General features: G+C 42.3%; 1 protein-coding gene across 5 annotated transcripts in view; it reads right to left on the bottom strand.

The window, feature by feature from the left end:
• The window catches only part of LOC135899348 (protein FAM13B), a 167,309-nt gene that overhangs the window by 2,767 nt on the left and 144,643 nt on the right, over positions 1-19,899 (bottom strand). For 2 of the 5 annotated variants that reach the window (XM_065428593.1, XM_065428592.1), the window contains exons 10-23: positions 19,311-19,513; positions 16,038-16,214; positions 14,954-15,179; positions 14,127-14,217; positions 13,949-14,005; positions 13,142-13,204; positions 11,885-11,946; positions 11,732-11,790; positions 11,384-11,465; positions 10,647-10,843; positions 7,736-7,990; positions 5,584-5,741; positions 3,408-3,509; positions 40-94 (exon numbers count right to left, since the gene is read on the bottom strand). In XM_065428593.1, the coding sequence (XP_065284665.1) occupies positions 40-94; positions 3,408-3,509; positions 5,584-5,741; positions 7,736-7,990; positions 10,647-10,843; positions 11,384-11,465; positions 11,732-11,790; positions 11,885-11,946; positions 13,142-13,204; positions 13,949-14,005; positions 14,127-14,217; positions 14,954-15,179; positions 16,038-16,214; positions 19,311-19,513 (1,787 nt within the window). Of the gene's footprint in view, positions 1-39; positions 95-3,403; positions 3,510-5,583; positions 5,742-7,735; positions 7,991-10,646; positions 10,844-11,383; positions 11,466-11,731; positions 11,791-11,884; positions 11,947-13,141; positions 13,205-13,948; positions 14,006-14,126; positions 14,218-14,953; positions 15,180-16,037; positions 16,215-19,310; positions 19,514-19,899 lie in introns of those variants that run through there. The other 3 variants (XM_065428594.1, XM_070521109.1, XM_070521110.1) reach the window with 3 other exon arrangements.

The following is a 19,899-nucleotide window of genomic DNA, read 5'->3' as shown; positions in this document are numbered from 1 at the left end:
TCACTGCTAGAATGGCTTCAATAAAATGTAGGTTTTTACCTTGTACTCGCAGTACACGGAGTCCATTGGGGCCTTATCTTCCTTTTGCACTTTCCTAAATGAACAAAGGAGAATGAACCTTTAGTATGTAGCTCTGTTGCTGCAACTACAACAAAGGTTTCTGAAACAAGCGCTTTGCAACAGCTGTTGCAAAGTGCTACGAAATGCAGACCGTGCATTTTCATGCACAAACATTGCTCCATGTGGTCCAGCATTATCACTGCTTGCTGTATTTGAATCGTGGACAATGGCAACGAAAGGCATTTCACTACACTACAATCCCTGGAGGCCTCACACTCATGCTGCAGCACTACTGCTTTAGTTATGCTTCTTTACCTCACATAGAAAGATGGCCTGATTCTTGCATGTTTCAGAAATGGACAATTTTAGCTCGAATATTTACTGCAATACTATTGCACAAACACGCATTTACCACACATTACCCAACAGGGCTTTTAAGCACATGTGTGAAATTATTTACCTCTACTTTCTTTTTTCTTCCCCTGTCCCTCTATTTAAATGTGGCTCTGACCAGTTGCATAGGAAACACAGCTAGAGGTGGACATCTGAAACTGTGGTTCTCCAGATTTCATAAAAATGGCTACGATTTTAATGCAGGGCAGGGGATTTAATAACCTTGACCAAGACTGTAGGTTCCCTATGTTTGTAGGGGTGTAATATTTAGCACAGACATTCATGACTTGCATATGTCAGAGCTTCTTCGATATAACATTCTAAGTGTTCCTTTACAACCGATAACTCTGGTGCACGGGCCCACTTTTACCATCACTTCAAGAATGATAGGGGAATGACACAAGACCTCCAGAAGCCGAACCCCCTTTTTGCCAGTGAGAGCTAAGGGCCAAAACAATACTTCTGGCCTCACTGTGGGGAACACCAAGAGAAAGGTTGCGGGGGACAATGGATTTGTACTGGGGAAGTGGGGGGCGTAAGTAAGCAGGATGCATGGATACATTCTACCTGGTACTTCTATATTCTACTCCTACATTTACATTCTAGCTGCCTTCTCGCTTGTGCTTTTCCCTAGTGAGGGGGCTACTTCGATAAAGTGCACACTGTAGACAAAACTTTTCAGTTAAAGAAACAGCTTTCTTGCAAGGCAACTGAATTACAGATTTCTGCAAAATGTCAAATAAATTGTCTAAGCTTGCAGTCGTGCAATGCACTTAAGCAGGTTATTGTGCACACAAAATAAGGTGGCGACTTGACCACCAAAACCTGGCAAAAAGCAGGAGCTTCCCTTAAGTGTGCGGGTACAGCAAACAGTGCCAATTGTTTTAACCACTGCATCACACCACATGTGCGGTCTTCATGTAATGGACATACCACAGGAAGGAAAATTCACAGATGATTACGATACTACTTAATGCAAAATTTGAGCGCAGCTATATATGTGTTCTCATTCCACGATATATTGACTGGCACGGACAATCCACCTTGTGCGGCACGTTGCAAACGAAGTGCAGGCCGAGTGCCTCGCTAATCTGGAGATCACGAGAGGCAGCGCGTGGGTGACGCATGGGCTCAATTCACAGCCAGATGACACATGCTACTCTCGTGCCATATCGTAGTCATCGTCACTGCACTTTGCTTTTCTTCTACTTTTGCCATATCCTCCTCCTCGGCTTTCCTCCTCACGTCTTTCAACTTCCTCTGTGCTCATCGTTCGCTCTTTCGTCCTTTGCTCGTTTGTTCGGTTATGCCAACGCTCGCCACAGGAACGGGCGCCTAGGAGCTGCACTCTACAAACTGAGGGGCAGCCCTGATGTCACTCTTTGTGAAGCCTCTGTGGCGCCAGAAGTTAGTGTTACTCTGCCATCTTGTTGTGACAAATCCTCCTTTATTGTTTACATTTCTCACCTTCGGTGTGGCAACCACACCAGGCTGCGCCTACACGTGCTCTCTAGTGATCCAACCAGCAATACCAATAACGGTGTGCCGTTGTAATACCACTGCTGAAGTAATTTCTTACGAGTGCTGTGCTGTAGCATTGAAAGAAGTTAATAATGAACTCTGCAAATTAGACCTTGAGGCCCATCCTTGTTAGTTTTGCCGGCTTTTGTGCAAATAAATCTGCGTATTCTTACTGCACTGCAAGAATGCACCGGTAGCACACTTTATGCACATCACGACACATCGACTTATGGTTAGCCCACCTTCAGTTTACGAGAACACATATGCTAGTCTTGGCTTGAGGAATCGCATTGCTTTATTGAATAAATTTTGGGCGGCCGCACACCGCGGAAATGTGACGAGCCACAGTGCGCTGACGAGGAGGCCAGCAGAAGATAATGTTGTTACGCGTTTAGATACACTGAGTGCAGCCTGAGGTATATTGTTCTCATGGTAAGTGAAGCTTGACAGAAACAAAGTGTTGTGTTAGCCACAGCGTGTGCCAAACAGTACATGCGTATGTGGGCGGCTAGTGCGTTGACCGGGCCTATGTGTGACTATCAGCAGTTTCATGTGAGCACAGGTGCACATTCTTCTGTAGAGCCTTGTTCACTTTTGCACCGCATCTACCAACCTTCACTTCCATGGGCCCCTCGAGCACACAGATAACGATATCTGCAGTAAGGAGGGTTTGTCCCTTAATTACTCACAGCAGCCACTTTGTTCCCATCCTTCTACATGGCTGTTTTGCATGCCACAAATGCGTTGTCCACTGTCAAAAGCAGGAACACTGCACAGCTGTCACTGACATGTAAGGCATTTATCAGATTCTGAAGCACAGCGATTTCAGTCTGTTATGACAAGTTAGCATTAGCCCACCGAAGACGGCAAAAATATTCCCTTATCGTCCTTTGTCTGTGGCATGGTACATGGTGTATGGCATTGCATGCACGGTCATTTCACACTTTTTACTTCTTCCAGTCCCACCTGGCCACAACAGTTGGGAGAGCATGGTCTAGATAACACAGCATGACAAAACATGGAGGCTAATGCAAACCTGCACACATGCCGTCTTTGCAATGGTATAAGACCTACGGAGCAGCACATGCAGGAGCACACACCACCATGAAAAAACTTCCATTCCGCCCTAACAACAGTGCATAGACTGCGTAGAACCTCGAGTTTTTCCTTTCCTCCATGGCCCCATAAATGTCCCATCATCACATCAGCGATAGGAATCATATGTTCATAGTATATTAATCTCTACCAGATTCAGTTGAACTACACATATAGTTTTGATGTCTTGAAAATAATATGGTCAAATGTAATTTTTTTTTTAGAAAGAAAGAAGAGACGAATGAGCAGTTGGGGCATAGCTGCCATATCTTTACGTAAGCCACAAAATTTGGTGCCTCCGCTCCTTTAAATCTTAAGCTACATGCTTAATTATTTACCTCCCAGTTTGCTTCTGAAATTCCTCTTCAAATTCTCTCAGCAACTTCCGAAGCCGGCGTTTTTCAAGCTTTGTTTGTTGCTGCTGCTGGAGCAGCTCCGCCCTACAAGGAAGGAAGGAAGGAAAGAAACTTTATTTTTCAAAAAGAAAAGTAGGCGAGCGTAATTGGGCCCTTAGTCCAGGGCTCCACTGGCGCGAGCGGCTCGCTGGGCTTGGTGCAGGAGAGCCACTTGGCTCTCCTTTCCCTCGTCCGCAAGCTATGCCTCCCACTGCCTATTTAACATAAGTGGATGGGCAGTTATATATGGGCTAGTAATATGTGAAGGCCGTACAAGAATTCAATAAACTATTACCACAGCGTACAAGTTGCATTACAAAAGATATAGTATATAAGTTGTAATGAAAGGAATTCCTGACATAAAAAATGGCGAAACCTCTGAAGCACACTGAACTGGGCTAGCTGGCACATTACTTGAATGTAAAAGAAAATGGTGCAAACAATGGTATAAAGTGAAGTACCAACATTTTCCCATTGTTTCTGCTGTTCTTTGAGACAAATACTGCAAACTTGTCAAAGAGAATAACCTATCATCATTACCATCAGCAAAACAAAAGCATGTCCAACGCAAGAATAAAAGCTCAGATGCGTTATGGTGCAAACAATGGTATAAAGTGAAGTACCAACATTTTCCCATTGTTTCTGCTGTTCTTTGAGACAAATACTGCAAACTTGTCAAAGAGAATAACCTATCATCATTACCATCAGCAAAACAAAAGCATGTCCAACGCAAGAATAAAAGCTCAGATGCGTTAAAACGAAAAATTACACCTATGATGAAATGGTTACAAGCATCAGAAAAAAAAAACTGCTGCATTTTCTCGCAGTGCGGGCATGTTAAGTAGAGCTGAATTGTGCTCTCTACAAAGAATGTCTCACCAAAAATGTACAGCCTATTGCAAAAAGAATGCAAAGGTCAGTCCAATTTTGGCAATGGGCAGTTTGCCTCTACTTTTTTGCACTAAGAGGCCCGCATTCTATCAATTTGCCTGCACTTTTTGAACTAGGTCAAGTGGCGCTGTGCTTAGCCATTCGTTTCGTCAGTTCAACATGGCAACATCTGCCCGTGCCCATCCATTTGAGACATCGCAGGCTTCATGCATAGGACGACTTCATAGCCTCCCATGAAGTCATCAGAGAGGTACTACAGGGCTTTGCACGTGGTGCTGTTCCAGTTCTCCAAGAGCAAGAACTGGCACCGAATTGCCGGAAACTGGTTCATAAAGTGCAGGGTGAATTGGCTGGACCTAAGGCGTACATGTACAAGCTCAACACTGAGTGTTACCTAGGCAAATGAATGCTGCCTATATGACTGAGGTGCATACCTGATAACTGCTTAAACGCTACTAGCATGGCTACATACAACACAACTCAACCGACGGTGGAACACAGTCACATTGCATCCTGTTTATTTCTACACATCTACAGAGAGCTGCAATTCAATAATGAAAGACTGCAGCCAAACAGCAAGGATGTCTGCAGAAAATTCTACACAAAGAAGAAACCAAAGTTTGCCACTTGTGTTTAACAAACAGAATTTGCCTAACAGAATATGTGCCATATTAAACCCACACTACACCACAAGCCTATAACAATTAGGAATAATTGAGTCAGTTGATGGAGTTTAGAGTTGTAAGAGTGCATTGCAGCTATGCAACAATCATCTACATACTCCTTCCGTTACTATTGTCTGTCTAAACTTAAAGGCAACATGCTAAAAATGTTGAGTCAAGCATACTTGTTTTTTCACATTTAACTTATAAGTATGATGCTGCAGTGGATTTGACTGCTTCAACTTAAGATTAAAAATGATGCTGGCCCATTTCATGGAGCTCTCATTAGTATAAAAATAACCATAGAGGCAGGAAAAAAAGAAGAATGACTATGCTTCCCCTCATGTGAAAATTGTAGCTGTTGAACAGAGCAAAATTGTGCACAAGTTTTCAAACAAGTTGGAGGTGAAGGAGGAGAGTTATACTCCTTCTATACTTTCTGAGAATTGTGTATGCAACAGGAGACCAACTACGTGGCTCACAGAGTACGTGACTCATTCAGTTGTATATGTCTGATAAAATGGGCTACCAAACACCAGTACCCTGGACCCAAGGTAAGCACTCACAGAGGAAGCTCATGCAGGTTGGAATCGCTGCACTTGTCCAGCACCATCTGCTCAACCACTTCTTTTTTGCTTGTGACCGGTTCTTCCATATCACTCATTGCCTCACTTTGTGCCATCGCAGAAACAGGAGTCGCATCATCTACAACTTCTTCGAGCTCCTACACAGATGAGACAAAACATACACAGCAGTGAGCAACACCCTCCACAAGAAAAAGATCAGTTTCACGGGCAGGATCTCCAAAGCAAACACATGAGTAGAGTAGACAAAGCTCTTCAGTTATTTAATTTATCAGCTTTAGATTGTACACAGCTCAAGTCGAGTCCAGATGACATGCCCTATTAATGTTATAATTCTTTCCGGTATTCGAATGCTGGGCAAGAATGGCAATGCTTTGGCCAGAGAAATCATGGAGACTTATATTAGAAAGAAAAAAAAGTGCCTGTATTAGTGATACATCGGTTGTTTTGCGTAGCAAAGAAAAGCAGTTTTTAGAAATTATGCTGTAATCTATGCGCTTCTTGATATGACGCATTGATTGGCTTGATGGGCAGTGCGCTTGCGCGATCCTGGTCTGCTGTGTACTTAGTCAGAATCAAATTTAGTTGCGAGTTAGTGCTTGTCCTGTTCTTGTATGTCTATCTTCTGTCCCGTCTTGGAATTGCACGTACCAGTATTCCGTTGTTAGTATGCAAAGCTACACATATTCAAATGAAAGCATATTAATATATAACAAAAGATGTTATGTTTATGTTTGGTGTGATAACATCCTTTCATGGCTTTTGCTCGTCCCACATACAAGGTTGTTTGACGTAATAGTTCTGCGGAAACCCGAAAGGTGGAGAGAAGTAATTAATAAAGGGAAAATGAGACATCCACCCAGACAGCTTTCCAGAGCGGCTGCCCCAGAAAGGCGGTCGTACCGGGTTTGCGTCCCAGACCAGGACGAATTTTTCTTTAGCTGCGAGGCTTTTCTTTTGAGGAACCCGTATGGGTTTCCTTTGAAGCACTTAGCTACGTCTAGATGGATGAGGTCTCGTTTTCCCTTTATTAATACAAGGTTGTTAAGACAGTGATAAATTCCTAGGGCAGTACAGTTCTATCTGGAGTACCCATAATTGTCTTACATAAAGGGGATCCACCACCAATGCCAAACAATGTGCACCCACTGATATTCTCTTTTATATGAATACTCCAAATTGATATTGGCAACAAATCAAATAATCATAGCAGCTAATCTAATGTTTTTATTTTACACTCAATCTCAGCTTTGCTTTTGAGCTGCAGTGGTGCTGAAAGGGGAAGAAGCAATAAGTGGAAAATACTACTAAAAAACTCAGCTCTTGAGTGCGCCAATTTTGGTGTGTGCAGAGCTTGATTGAAAATGGGGGCCCCTATTCTAAAATTCTATATTACAACAGATGGCCTCGCTTTTCACGATTCCTGCTTTGTGCAGGCACACTCGTCAAAAGCCTGATGTTCAGAGTTGTCCATGCTTCCTTGAAAACAAGGCATGGAGGTCTCATTCCGAACCCACCCAAGGAAAAAAAAGTGAAAAAGAAAGAGAAAGAAGTACTAATTTGACAACCTTGGTAAAACAGGGAAGTCCATATGTAAACAACATTTCTGTTCCCTGTGGCTATTAAGTCAGCAACCAGCGTGGCTTGTGAGCAACTTTTAATCACAGGGCCTCTCTCTAGTCCCTCTTGTCATCTGGATGCAGTCCCTACAGTGCTGTATTGAGCTAGGAAAAAAGAGTGGTTTCACGTGGCATTATCCTTTGTTCATGAGTAACTGCTTGACTCACATCCTAACAAATGCTGTAACCGCCTGCATATTTAGGCGACACTGGATCAACTGAACACCGATTTTGTCTACATTTCTGTGGAAAACTTTTCACGGTGCCACTTCCTGTCACATAGCAACAATATCGGGAAATAAACACTGAACACTCACCTTTATACCTCAATGCCAGCTTTTTAACAGCCCTCAAATTCTTTTTTTTTTTATACTAATCTTGTATAAATTACCAATCAGCATGCTCTATTGGAGAATTGTTTTTTTGCAATTCCCACATACACGTATATGCAAAAAAATTGCCGAGCCACACGTTGCAGGAAAATGGCACGATGGCCAGCTGCAGCGGGCACGCACCTGGGGCGGGGACCGGGGCTGTGGGGAGGTGAAGTTCATGGCAACGTGCTCCAGGATGGGCTGCAGCTCAGAGTCCTTGCCCTTGGCCAGGGGGTTCCTGCCCACCAGGCGCTTGACACTCCGATACCGGTCATACAGTGGGCGCATCAAATTGCGATCAGCGCGTCGCGAGGGCCGGCCGTGCACACTCTCAAAGTGCAGAAGCGCCTTCTGCAGTGCCAGCTTCTCCTCCAGCACCTGCTCACGTGTCATGTCCTGCAAGACAGGAAGGGGGAAATATAAAGGGACAGTCCTGCCCAACATTGCCGCAGTGCAAAATCACAGAAGCAACATAATGGGACTTTAAAATTGCATCTAGAAAAAAAAAAGTGATGCAAGGTATGAACCTATGTCATGAAAAGAGTGCAAATGGGCTGTATACAGCCGTAGCCGGACTTAAAGGGACACTAAAGGCAAATATTAAGTCAAGCTAAAGTGATAGATTAGTGCTTCAGAATCTCTAAGGCATCAATATTATCGCGAACGGAGCCTTAATACTCGAGAAATCGAGGTAAATGCAGGACATGTTTAGAGACTCCTCTGGGACTTCCAAGCACTTGACCGATGACAAAAGCGCTCTTTAGTCACTAGTACTCAACCACTCGTTGCAAAAAACATCCTTGTATTGTATTATAAGATGAAACAAAATGCTACTTGTCCAATTCTGTTTCACTTTTAGAAAAAAGAACTCATTGAAACTACCCTTGACAACGACGCGGGTGGTCGAAAGGTTTCGTTTTCGCTCGACTCTGCACCGACCACACTTTCGCGTTTCAGTAGTTTCGCTGTCGCGTAGAGCTGCACTGGTTTTGCTGGCTCACGAAACTCACACAAACTACAAGTAGCAGAGAATTCAACTTCCATGTGGTGTCATAGGATGCCCGAATGGTATATGACACTTGGCCAAAAAGCTGTTGCAGCGGCGAATCCGCCACTCTGACTTTATCTATCTTCGCTCGGTAGTGGTGTCTGTCAGGCGCCGTTTTACTCACCGACGGCTGCAAAGGGTGGCGATGGCATATGCAACGTCACCACTCCCCCCCAGTTGGGTGGCGGGTGATTTGAAATTTGGAAGTATTCGGACCCTTCAGATGCAATTTTTCATAAACTAAGCGAGGTTTCTGGAATGGTATTTAAACAGTCCACGTCGATTTAGTATTAGCCTTTAGTGTCCCTTTAACCTGGACAATGAAGACACATCTATACTAGTAGCTTAACTTATTTACGAGCTGTAAGAAGCAAACATTGAATCCTTTGGAAGGAAGGCACATTAAGCTAGCACCATTCAGGGCACCCCAACCAGAAATCTCCAGAACTCTCTGCAGGAGAAGCAATAAGGTACTTAATAAGGCGTGCTTGGGTTAAGTGTGTAATGAATGCACATGTAAGATTGCACTGAAGATTTGCCTTCGTGACAAAAGCCTTCAGTTTTGAGAATATAGGTCTCTGCTTTTAACCCTTTCAGGTCAATGACGTAAATATACAGCGCCGCGAACAAGTCCAAAATGGTCAATGCCGTATATTTACGGCGGCGTCTGTACGGTTAAAAATTCGTGGCAATTTCCTAACTTTTTCTTTCTTGGCATGTGCTGCCACTATGTAGGAATACATATAATTTTTTTCTCGCGCCTCCCTCTCTCGGTTTTCATTGCATGGTTTGTTTTAGAGCTAGTTTGCTCCGGCGCATCTATATACTACCGCTTGCACATTGGTACGCGTGTGGGCGGGCGATGGATTGGGTTTTGCTCCGCTGGCGGTTTCGGCTTCTTGCGCTAGCAAAACTGATGGCTATCTTGTTACTAATCGCTGAAAGGCTCAAAGGGCGGCCACCTGTTTCTCGCTCGTTCAGTGTTCACAGGGGCTGAGCATAGGAAGGATGCCGCCGTGCATGCGTTTCCTTTTCCTTTATTTTTTTTTCTTGGAGACTTGTGAAAACTAATGTCCTTTGGTTGGTGAAAAGATGAAGATTAGCAGAAGCGTGTCGAACATTTTGCTTTTTTGACGAACACACAACCACACAGTTTTTTTTAGTGCGCTCACCTATGCAGTTCAATTATGCTATGGACGTAAATATTAGTGCAAGAGCAGGAACATTTGACCCTTGCAAAATATTCTCGTTTGCGCATTTTCTAAGCTTTGAACTATGTGTATACCATGCATTAAATTTTTAATTCTTATAAGTTGATTTCCTTTTTTTTATTGTTGTTATTCATGAGTAAACAGTACATATATACCACTGCAAAATATTTTTTTCTCACATTACGGTCACCCTAGAAAAATTACATAAATTTTTTTCGAAATGCGTCCCTCAGAAGAATTGGAATCTGCAATAAAAAATATTGATCCTGGGCAATCGCATATGGCAAAAAAAAAAAAGACCGTGAGAGGGTTAAGATCAGTACCAAAAATTTTGCTTTGGCCTCAGGAACACAAAAAGCGGTAAATTGTACTAAAGCTCCTGATGGTCACACAGGTGGTGACATAGAACCAACGCAACACTGCACGACATTCTAGAACCTAAAGCAACAAATTCCTAAAATTCTTGCCTTGAGGACTCTGAGATTCTCTCTCAGATAAGCTACCTTCCAAGTACTACCACCGAAAATGAGAAGGAGCTATTGGGGGAGAGGTGACAACAAGAACTTTTGGCCTGTTGGTACTTGCTTTGTATGACTGGTGGTTCGCATACCACAGACAAAGGGACACAACACAGCAACTACTAGTCATGAGTAATACCTGCGAGATGCTCCTTCCTCTGTGCATCCAATAACATTATCATAAAAACATTCATTGCAATCTCATCAATGTGTCAAATGGTGTTGTTTAGAGATTCAGCCAATAAGGCCACTAAATAATGATCACTAGGGCTTACATCCACACAGTCTGGACGCTGAGCAACCCTGCGCTTTTCGGCCAGGCACATGAGGGTGTCACTCAGTGCTTTCTCCATCATTTGGGTCGGCTTGGCTGAACCATTGTCCATATCACACAGCCCTCTGAGTGAGTCCCGACCCCACGATGAAAAGGTCAGGTAGGCAGGCTCTGGAAGGCTATTCTCCTCCTTCGCATCTGTATTTTTTTAAATAGATGAGTAGTGTCACTTTGAGATGCCAAAGAAAAGAAAGCTCCTCACAAGTGTACAAGGACATGAGCATTGCATAAATCGTCAAGTCCCTAAGCTCACAGATAAAGGGGAAAAAAAAAAACTAAACATGCATTTTCTAAGTGCATATTTCATTCTTTCTTAAGATTGGCGTTAACCAAGATAAATAAAAGCATTATAACTTGGTGTAGTCACACGTTCTTGTGCACAGTGCAGAAAGGTTACAGTGATGGACCAATTTATAAAATATCTACATGACAAAATCTTTATGCTCTTTAGTACCTATTTTTTGTTCACTGCTATTAGTAAGTACCATACAGGGTACCAGATGTTCACCTCATATTCAAGCACAAGTGTTTCCTTCAACCCATTCAAATTAAATGTACTTCCTATACATTTCTTGTTCAAATATCGCACCAATTGCTGCCACTAATAGCTTTGTTTTATTCCTCCATAGCTTCTTCACCTAACATGCACAGTCATGCGAGAGAAACACAGGTGCTCACTCTTCAAATCCTTTCGCAGCTTGTTCAGTTCAAGCAAGGTCCTCTTCATTTCAGCATGGTTCATTTTCTCTGCATGAGATGGCTGTGAAATAATAGGCACAGTTAAATTGAGAAGGTCAGTATCTGATCAAAAGGTAAACAGCCAAATGTGACCAGCGGCAGGCTTTCAATAAGCTCAGTAAAGCATTTAATGTTTACAAAAAGAAGGCAACTAGAGTATTAAAGTTGCTGTTTGTTTGTCTAGTGAATGAAATTTTTCTCAAATTATTCAGCATGCACATTTCTAATTAATTCACTTCGTCACACTACGCTAGCATACGGCAAGGAAACAAACATCCACATACGTACCCTATATCCATGTTCTTTTTCAAAATTTTCTTCAAACTGTTTCACCTTCTTTTTCAACCCTGAAAAGCAAATTAAGAGTATGTCACACACTGTTTCCCATGGAATGAATGAATGAATGAATGAATGAATGAATATTTTAAACATGACACTTACAATGGACTCTCTTGGACAGTTGCTTTACAGTCGTTTGGCTGGCTTCTTCATCCTTAAAGTTCCTGTAATTAGAAGCATGCTGCTGTACTAGCTGATGCACAAAAATGCATAAATAAAAATGCATAAAAACCATTCTGTTCATGGTCGCAAGCATGCTTCTTTGCGTCAGTGCTACTATATTGAGCAGTTACTTTGGTAACACATTGTCTGAGCCAACTATTCTAACAAAGCAATTATAGTAATACCTTGCCAAGCTACAGGACTGGAGTGCCTCATATAGAAGGCGCAAAATTCAACTGCTTCCATCTGGCAACAGCCATGTAGCTTAGTGTATGTGTGTCCTTCCACAATGTTGGCAATGCCAATAAATTTCAGGTGTGAAATCAACTTTTCACACATTTCCTATTGCAGATGATAAGCACAGATAGCACTGCCGATTACACAGCACTGCCGATACACAGCATCAAATGCCAGCAGTATTCCACAGCCACTGATGTGAGAGCTGGCAAAGCACCTCTCCTTGCCTAGAATATCTGAGCAAACTTGGCTACCAGTGGCACACAAATTTAGTACTCTCAGCTAGTGACGAGAGAAAGGGGAAGGACTATGTTAGAATAGCTAGGAAGAGGGCATGGCAGAATGTTAAGCAGGCAGTACACCTGCGATGTTTTGACTGAACACCAAATGCATTATGAGAAAGTAGTCGACCTTCCTGTCTATCTTTCTTCGTGGTCAAAGTCAGTACAGTCATGGACAATTGAAATAGGAGTGAGTTATGGCTAACTAGAACATGGTCTTTCATTTGTGCTTTCGTCAATACGTGTAATATGAACATGATTTCGGCTTGTATGCTTACGGCAAAGCCTATACTACCATCTTTGATGGCCAGACAGGTAGTGGCGCAACATTGTGCTCTCGAATTAGTGCTTCTAAAAGGTGTTCTACTTTGTATTTTTTTCTTTCATTTGTCTATGACTGTACGCGTGAGGATTTGACAAAAGTTGCACAACATTCATACTACCAAGTTGATTCTTTTTTCTCAAGTAGTTTGTGCCCTTATCGAATTTAAGTCTGAAAGGTAAGAAATCTTTAATAAAAGTAAGCCATAAAATTTGTGACTGAACAGTATAAAGTGTGACGGCTGTAGCTTCTCCTGCCCCAAATGTGGAGCAGTGGTACAATGAAACTGAAGGCAAACATCCTTTTCAGCAAGGAAAATACATCATACTAGATGACGCCATAAACAAGCATGCTTACGATTTGAGGAATTCATCTTGCTCAACAGGAGGAGATGGCGGCAGGTTTGGATCCAGGTGGAGGCTGCAAATTGGTGAAAGTGGAAACTGACTTCAGTTGTTGTGTGCTACATATTTCCAGCTCAACACTGACCAGCTAGGCCTAGATAACAGTTGTAGGAATACTGTAAACATGCAGGTTCAGTTGCTCAACGTTTTCATCAAAATGCCGCAGGTTGTCTTTCACTTGCACATGGAAACACCAAAAGTAGGCAAAAGCAACATACTTGTCAAAGTCACAAACATCAAAAAGAGCACACAAGAGCTGGCTATTGCAAAAATTCTATTACGTTTAGTACAACATGAAACCACATATAAGCTGGAAAAGGGAAGGAAAATACGTCCTGCGGATGTGCCATTAAATACAGGCACCAAAACTTGCAGCCAAATGGGAAGCGAAAAAGTCGGCAATGCTAGCAGTTGCACACTACGCACTCAATGGTGCCAGCTCACACAAACACAACTAGTCTGTATCAGCAACAAATGTGGAGCATGTCAGTCACTTCATTTTTTTTTTTGTGTATTGCACGGTTAGAACGCTGACATTTCATAATTTATGCATTAAATATGTGTAGTAACATGCTGTTATGGTACTATAATGCACACAAGGGTTCATAGATACAAAGGGGCCCATGGTTACATTAAAGAGCCCAGCTACTACAGCATGGATAGAAAATGAAACAAGATAGAATATATTACCTAAGAACAAGCGAACATTTGTAAAGTATGGTTTAGCCAACAGTGATATGTACACAGTTTTATCACTTACCTTCTATGAGACAGGTAGCTCCTGTAAGCACTTGGTGACAGTGGAGCCTCATAAGAACTGCAACACACAACATTGCCACTTAGTATGTATCAGAAAAATTTATAAAGGATCACAATGTAAAACCAAAACAGTTCTTAAAAAAAAGGGGGGGGGGGAAGGAAAGCACTAAGGAACTTACTTGGCTTTCTGGAGATATGGCATTACTGGCTCTTCATCAGCGAGGGCCTGAACCATGGGCCAGCTAAACCGATGTTCCGATAGAACAGGTTCTGCAATGGCATCAGATGCTTACAATAAAGAAAAAAAAATGTTACAGTAAAAGGAGAAGCAAAAAAAATAAAAAATAAATAAAGGACAAACTATGGCACTACAGTAAAGCTCAGAAGCAGTGTAAGATGTCTTGAGCAAGGGTTGCACTAGCTGCACTCTAGGCATGTGATGGCTGCGCCACGAGTCTCAGTGTTCATTGAATAGCTCTCACATTCCCCACTTATAAATAAAATGTCAGTCCCTATTATTCACTTCCAGGAAAGTGAGAAGCTGTTGCAGTAATGCTTGCTCAGAATAGTATTTAAAAACAATTAAACCGCTGTGCTCTTGCCACCAAGCTGGACACACCAAAAAGGTGTATTCAACTCTGCCTTTATTTGAATGTTCTGTACTACAAATGTCTATTAGCACATTCTGTATGCACTTTAGGTATACCCTCACTTTTATTTACAGTAATAAATCCTTAGTGCCTGCTAGCACATTCTGTGCACATTTTATGAATGTTTTTATGTTAATTTATGAGAGATAATGAAAAACAATGAGAAACAAAGTGTGTCACCCCGGTTGGACGTCACTGACATGCCTGCCCACCACAAGCACTTTGCGTTTATATGGGGCAGCTAATATTATGGTAAGCAAATAATAGGGAGCTTAAGGAATAAGGGCGATACAGGATTATTATTGAAGAAAGCCTATTTCAAGTCATGAAGTGGGCCACTAAGAAGAAAGCCTGACCTTCCTCACGGAAGCTGTTGAGGTCCAGCGGTGGGATGCTGTCCTTGCTCAGAGTGCTGGGCGTGTTGGGTACCGAGCCATCTGCTTCCTCTGGGCTCCCGTTAGCCTCGCGCCCATCACATGGTGGATGACAGGGCTCGTCGATGTCCACCATGGGGCGGTCTGCGGAGCCCTCTTCAGCTGCCTCGGGTCGTGTGCCCTGGTACCGAACATCTTGCAAATGCAGCTGTGTGCAAATAACATAGCATGTTAGGGCACCCTCTGAGCAAGACCCAAAAACAGTGCAGTACATGAAGCTACCAAGTGCTTCTACGTAGCCATTCACATCAAGAGTAAGCTTCATTAAGCTGATAGAAGTGTAGCTTTCTCTAAGCCCTCTGCTGTGAGCTCTGGGGATCTAACCATATATCACTGCTGAGCTGTATATTAGGATGCATGAAATAAACCATATGTTCATGGAAAAAGGAGGCAGGCAACAGTTATGGGCAAGTGTTTTTCAAGTCTTGTCCAAAAATATTTTCCCACACAGGGTCATTACAGGAAACAAAAGGAAAGGGAAATCCAAAAAGAAGAAAGGCTATAGATTCTTTACCAGGTCTCAACAACACACTATGACACAATGACAGATGTAAGCGCTAAACAACAATTGCATGTGTTAGCATCCCTACATTGTTAATGACGAGGAGAACCTACCTGGCTCCAATAATCACAAGAACAAGTGACTGAACATACCATCAGCAACAACACTTTTTTAACACCATCGTACTGAACACACTCCTTTCCACAAAATCTAAGCACGCATGCACACTAGCTTTCAGAAGTGCCATTTGTGCCGGTGTGTGCGACCTGCCTAATTAATGCCCATCTTAACTCTTTGCCACACTGTCTGGTCACAACGAAAATGTTTTCTTTTTTTCTTGGCCGACTGTGTCAAAGGCCTCTCGTGAGCAAGCAAGTGTATACATGCAAAAATACCATCGCCCAACCAAGAGGTTATAGGGAAAGACAAGACTTCCCACGACAAGTGCAACATTTACTTTGTGGCACAGCGGCTAATAATTCATTACAAGAAAGGAGAACTGACCGGGCTAGGCCGTTCCACATTTCGGCAGGCCTCACGCCACTCCTGTGAACTCTCTGGGCAGGGGCTGGAAGGTGTCTCAATTTCACGCCTCTTGGGTTGCGGTGGGTGTGGGCTCAAGTCGTGATTTGAGTCATCTCCAGGCGCCCCTGCTCGGCCACTGCTCCCAGATGCCATCTGCTGCCAGGCATAGTGCTTACACATTACAACCACAAACAGACACACTCCTGGACAAAACATGTCATGTGCCTACGTGCATGTCGAGTGATTATAAATTCACGAAAACATGAAAGGACACACTTAAGAGTTGCTAGTCATTCAGCTGCATGAGCTGCTGCTGCTTTTTGCAAAAGCTGCCCTGCCTTTTCTATGAGTTTGTGCACTGTGTAAAAGTGCTAGCTTTCTAACGTTGCATGGTAGCAGATGCATTTTCCGCCATTAGAGACAGTCAATAAAGTTAAAAAAGAAAGCACCTTGTCTGGCACTGTCACCACCATCAGGATTTTAAGGGGTGGATATAAGTAATATCCCTGGCACAAGAAGCAGTTTCAATTCACACTGAAGTCAATCTAAACTGAAATTTTTTTTAGTGAAAATGAGACAAGAGACTGCCACATGGTCCAATGTAATACTTGTTGAGATGCTGGTTCCAGCTAATCTCCCACACACCATATGTCTTTAAAGAAGTCCAAAAGAGAATGGTATAAGTGACTAATACGCCCCTGATACAGTAAACACAATGTAGGTGGTAGTTTTGCCAGAACATTATTTTGTTTGTTCAATCGTATGCAGGGTAGGCTGAATTTCATTATCTGATCTGCAAAAGTGAAAGCATGGATTTATAAACCGTGTGTTATATTAAAGAATATCACCATGTGAAACATCATTTCTTTGTGTTTATGCTTTGTTGAGTTTTTCTTCTTTATTCTGCCCACCCTGCCACCTCATTTTGCAGGTGCTTGCTCCCAGAGTTCAAGCATGCCGATGGCAGCTTTCAAATGTGCTCAAGAATTCATCATAGCATGATTCACAAAGGGCGAGTCAAGCAGAACCGAAGTAGGGTGTGCTTGCAAATGACCATGTAGCAGCCAATGCTTGTCAGCATAACATAATGTGAAAAAAAAAAAAATCATGCATAGCTGCTAAAAAAAACTTGCATTCTAGTGTGCCTGTAAAATCAAAAGCAGCCACTTAGCCCTCACTGCATCCAAGACACGTATAATACAGCAAAGGCACACATTTCCTAACTGACACTCAGTAAGCTCTGACATGCAACTAGGACTACCCACAAAGCAGACAAGGAGAAACACCACTAGCATAATAGCAGTCTATTATAATAATCAGTATACAGTCTATTATAGCAGTAGTCTATATTACACTCAGACAGATTCTATAATGTGTTAGTGCAACAAGTGGCTTATGGAACTAAACATTAGTAAATGCAAATTAATGCATTTTCTCACACAAACAAATGCCGCTCAGTTTATAAACTTAAAAGTACTACTACGCTTGAACAAGTTTCATGTTATCGATACCTCTGAATCAATATAATGTCTGATCTAACAAGAAAAACATGTCACCGTAATAATTAATGACACAAATCGAACGCTAGGGTACTTACATCGAAATTTCAGTAAGTTGCCAACAGAACTAAAATTACTTCTTTATAAAACAACTTGCGCACCCTAAATTAGAATATGCCACTGCTGTTTAGGATCCTGGCCTTATTAATGCACTTGAACTGATTCAGAGCAATGCCACTTGCTTCATACTAGCCAATTATTTTCATACATCCAGCATAACAGCTAGCAATGAAAGCCAGTTTACCATTGTCTCATTTATCACTATGCAGGAAGGTTTTTTGCTTACACTTATTTCACATTGTCTACTATCATCACCAACTACACACAGTAGGTGTTCCACATTAGTAAAGTTGAGTGTACATCCTCTCGCAAAAACACATTGCTACATTCTTTCACATCGAACACCTCACGTGACTGGAACCACCTTCCTGCCAATCTTGTTTGCATCATGAATCATGCTTTGCTCCAACAATCATTCTTTGAATTTTTTCATTGTAACTAACTGTGCCATATAGCGAGTCCTTTTGTTTGTGTCGCACACTTTTTTGTTTTATCCTTATTTCTTGTTGTACCCTGCCTTAATCGTTTTTGCAATATTGTTTTTTTCTGTATATGTTTGCATATCTTACCGTCTTTTCGTAACGCAGCCAGTCCTTTCTACAATGTACTTAAGTTTGAGGGTACTTGGAGTAAATAAATAAATAAATAAATAATATGGTAGTCGTGATATAAAAGTACAGTGAAATCTCATTAATTCAAACCAGCTTAATTTGAACTTGCCATTTACTTAAACTGACGCAATGGTCCTGCCAAAATTATGTATATTTCAATGTGCAAGAACACCCGGTAATTCCAACACGTAAATGTTTGCAATGGTTCCTTTGAACATACCGTGCAGCCAACCATGCTCATGCGGGGCAGCCCCTCCAATCAGGCAGTGCGGCCATGTGCCAACTGCTGCTCCTGCCTCCCGGTTGGAAGTACCATATTTCGCCACACCAAAATTTTAAAAATTGAACACTTAAGTTGGGGAGTGGGCTACATACGAATTTTACCTTGAGATCTGGCTTCACAGCAGCAAGAATTCTGCCTATAAATGTAGCTTCATGGCAGAATGCGCCGCGCTGCCGTGAATCCCAACTAGCCTCGAGCTAGGCATCCCGATGTTTTATGCAATGTTTCTTGTGTACTCTTCCTATTTTAATAAATTTGAATTTTCATCCAGACTTCCGGAACCTGTCACTTGTGTTACTCAGTGCACATGGGGCACCTAACACAGTGCTGCACGTAAGTCCTCTATTCAATTAGCTCCCTCTAAGTCAAACTTTGTTTAATTCGAACAAATTTTTGGGCTTCTTTTGAGTTTGAATTATCGCGATTCCACCACACAATAGTAATAGTGCACAGCAGTCTCACATCAACATGAAGCAAGTGTACAGCCACCATGAGACTTAGCTTGAATAATGGAGACGAAGCTATAGTTGCTTAACGTTTACAAACGCAGGCTCTAAGGAATAAACATCAAATTTTTCTGAAGGAAGTCATATTAAGCAACCACAGTTAACACATGCGCAAAGTTCTTCACTTCTCGCTGTGGTCAAGGGACCTACAAGGTCGCATAACATGGCTGTATCTACACTAGAGCCGATGTCACCTAGTACAACCATGTATCATGCATCACCGTTGCACTCACAGGGAAATATCCATGCATTGTTTCCAGTGTGGTGACTTCCTCATGGCTGCTGCATCGACGAGATGCCAATTCAGGCTCCACACGAAGGCCAGTGGCTGGCCTCTCCTCGGAGCTCGACCGTGGGGCTGGAGTGTCTTCACCAGAGATCCTGCGCTCCTTGCGCTTACAGCTGCGACCTGGTATGGCAGCTCCACTTGAGCTTCCTGGGCATGAATGGACAGACAGGGAATTGGGGACTCAGTTCTGTGCCTGGCTGCCTCAGGGAAAAAAAAAAAAAAAAAACCACAGTAGACACCTAAAAATATGGCTACAAGATTATTTTTTCACTTACATATCTCATTTAGTTGCCGTAAAACTCCTAAAGCACAGTCATCAGTAAATGCTTAGTGAAAGTCAAATTATCAAAGTGGCCCGAGCTTAATTGCAAGCCAACTTCTCTTTGCAGTGTACTATCAAACTAAAGTTACTTTGCCATTGTACAAATTTTAGACATTTCTTTTAGTCACTTGCACTATTGCTTCATTTATTTTAGCCAACTTCAGTACCCAGCCCAATTAAGATATGAGGACACTTTGCTGACAAAAATTTT

Source organism: Dermacentor albipictus, chromosome 1 (genome assembly GCF_038994185.2).
Source record: "Dermacentor albipictus isolate Rhodes 1998 colony chromosome 1, USDA_Dalb.pri_finalv2, whole genome shotgun sequence".
Taxonomy (NCBI): Eukaryota; Metazoa; Arthropoda; class Arachnida; order Ixodida; family Ixodidae; genus Dermacentor; species Dermacentor albipictus.
Note: the sequence above shows the minus strand (reverse complement) of the source record. Positions and strands in the feature narration are given on the sequence as shown.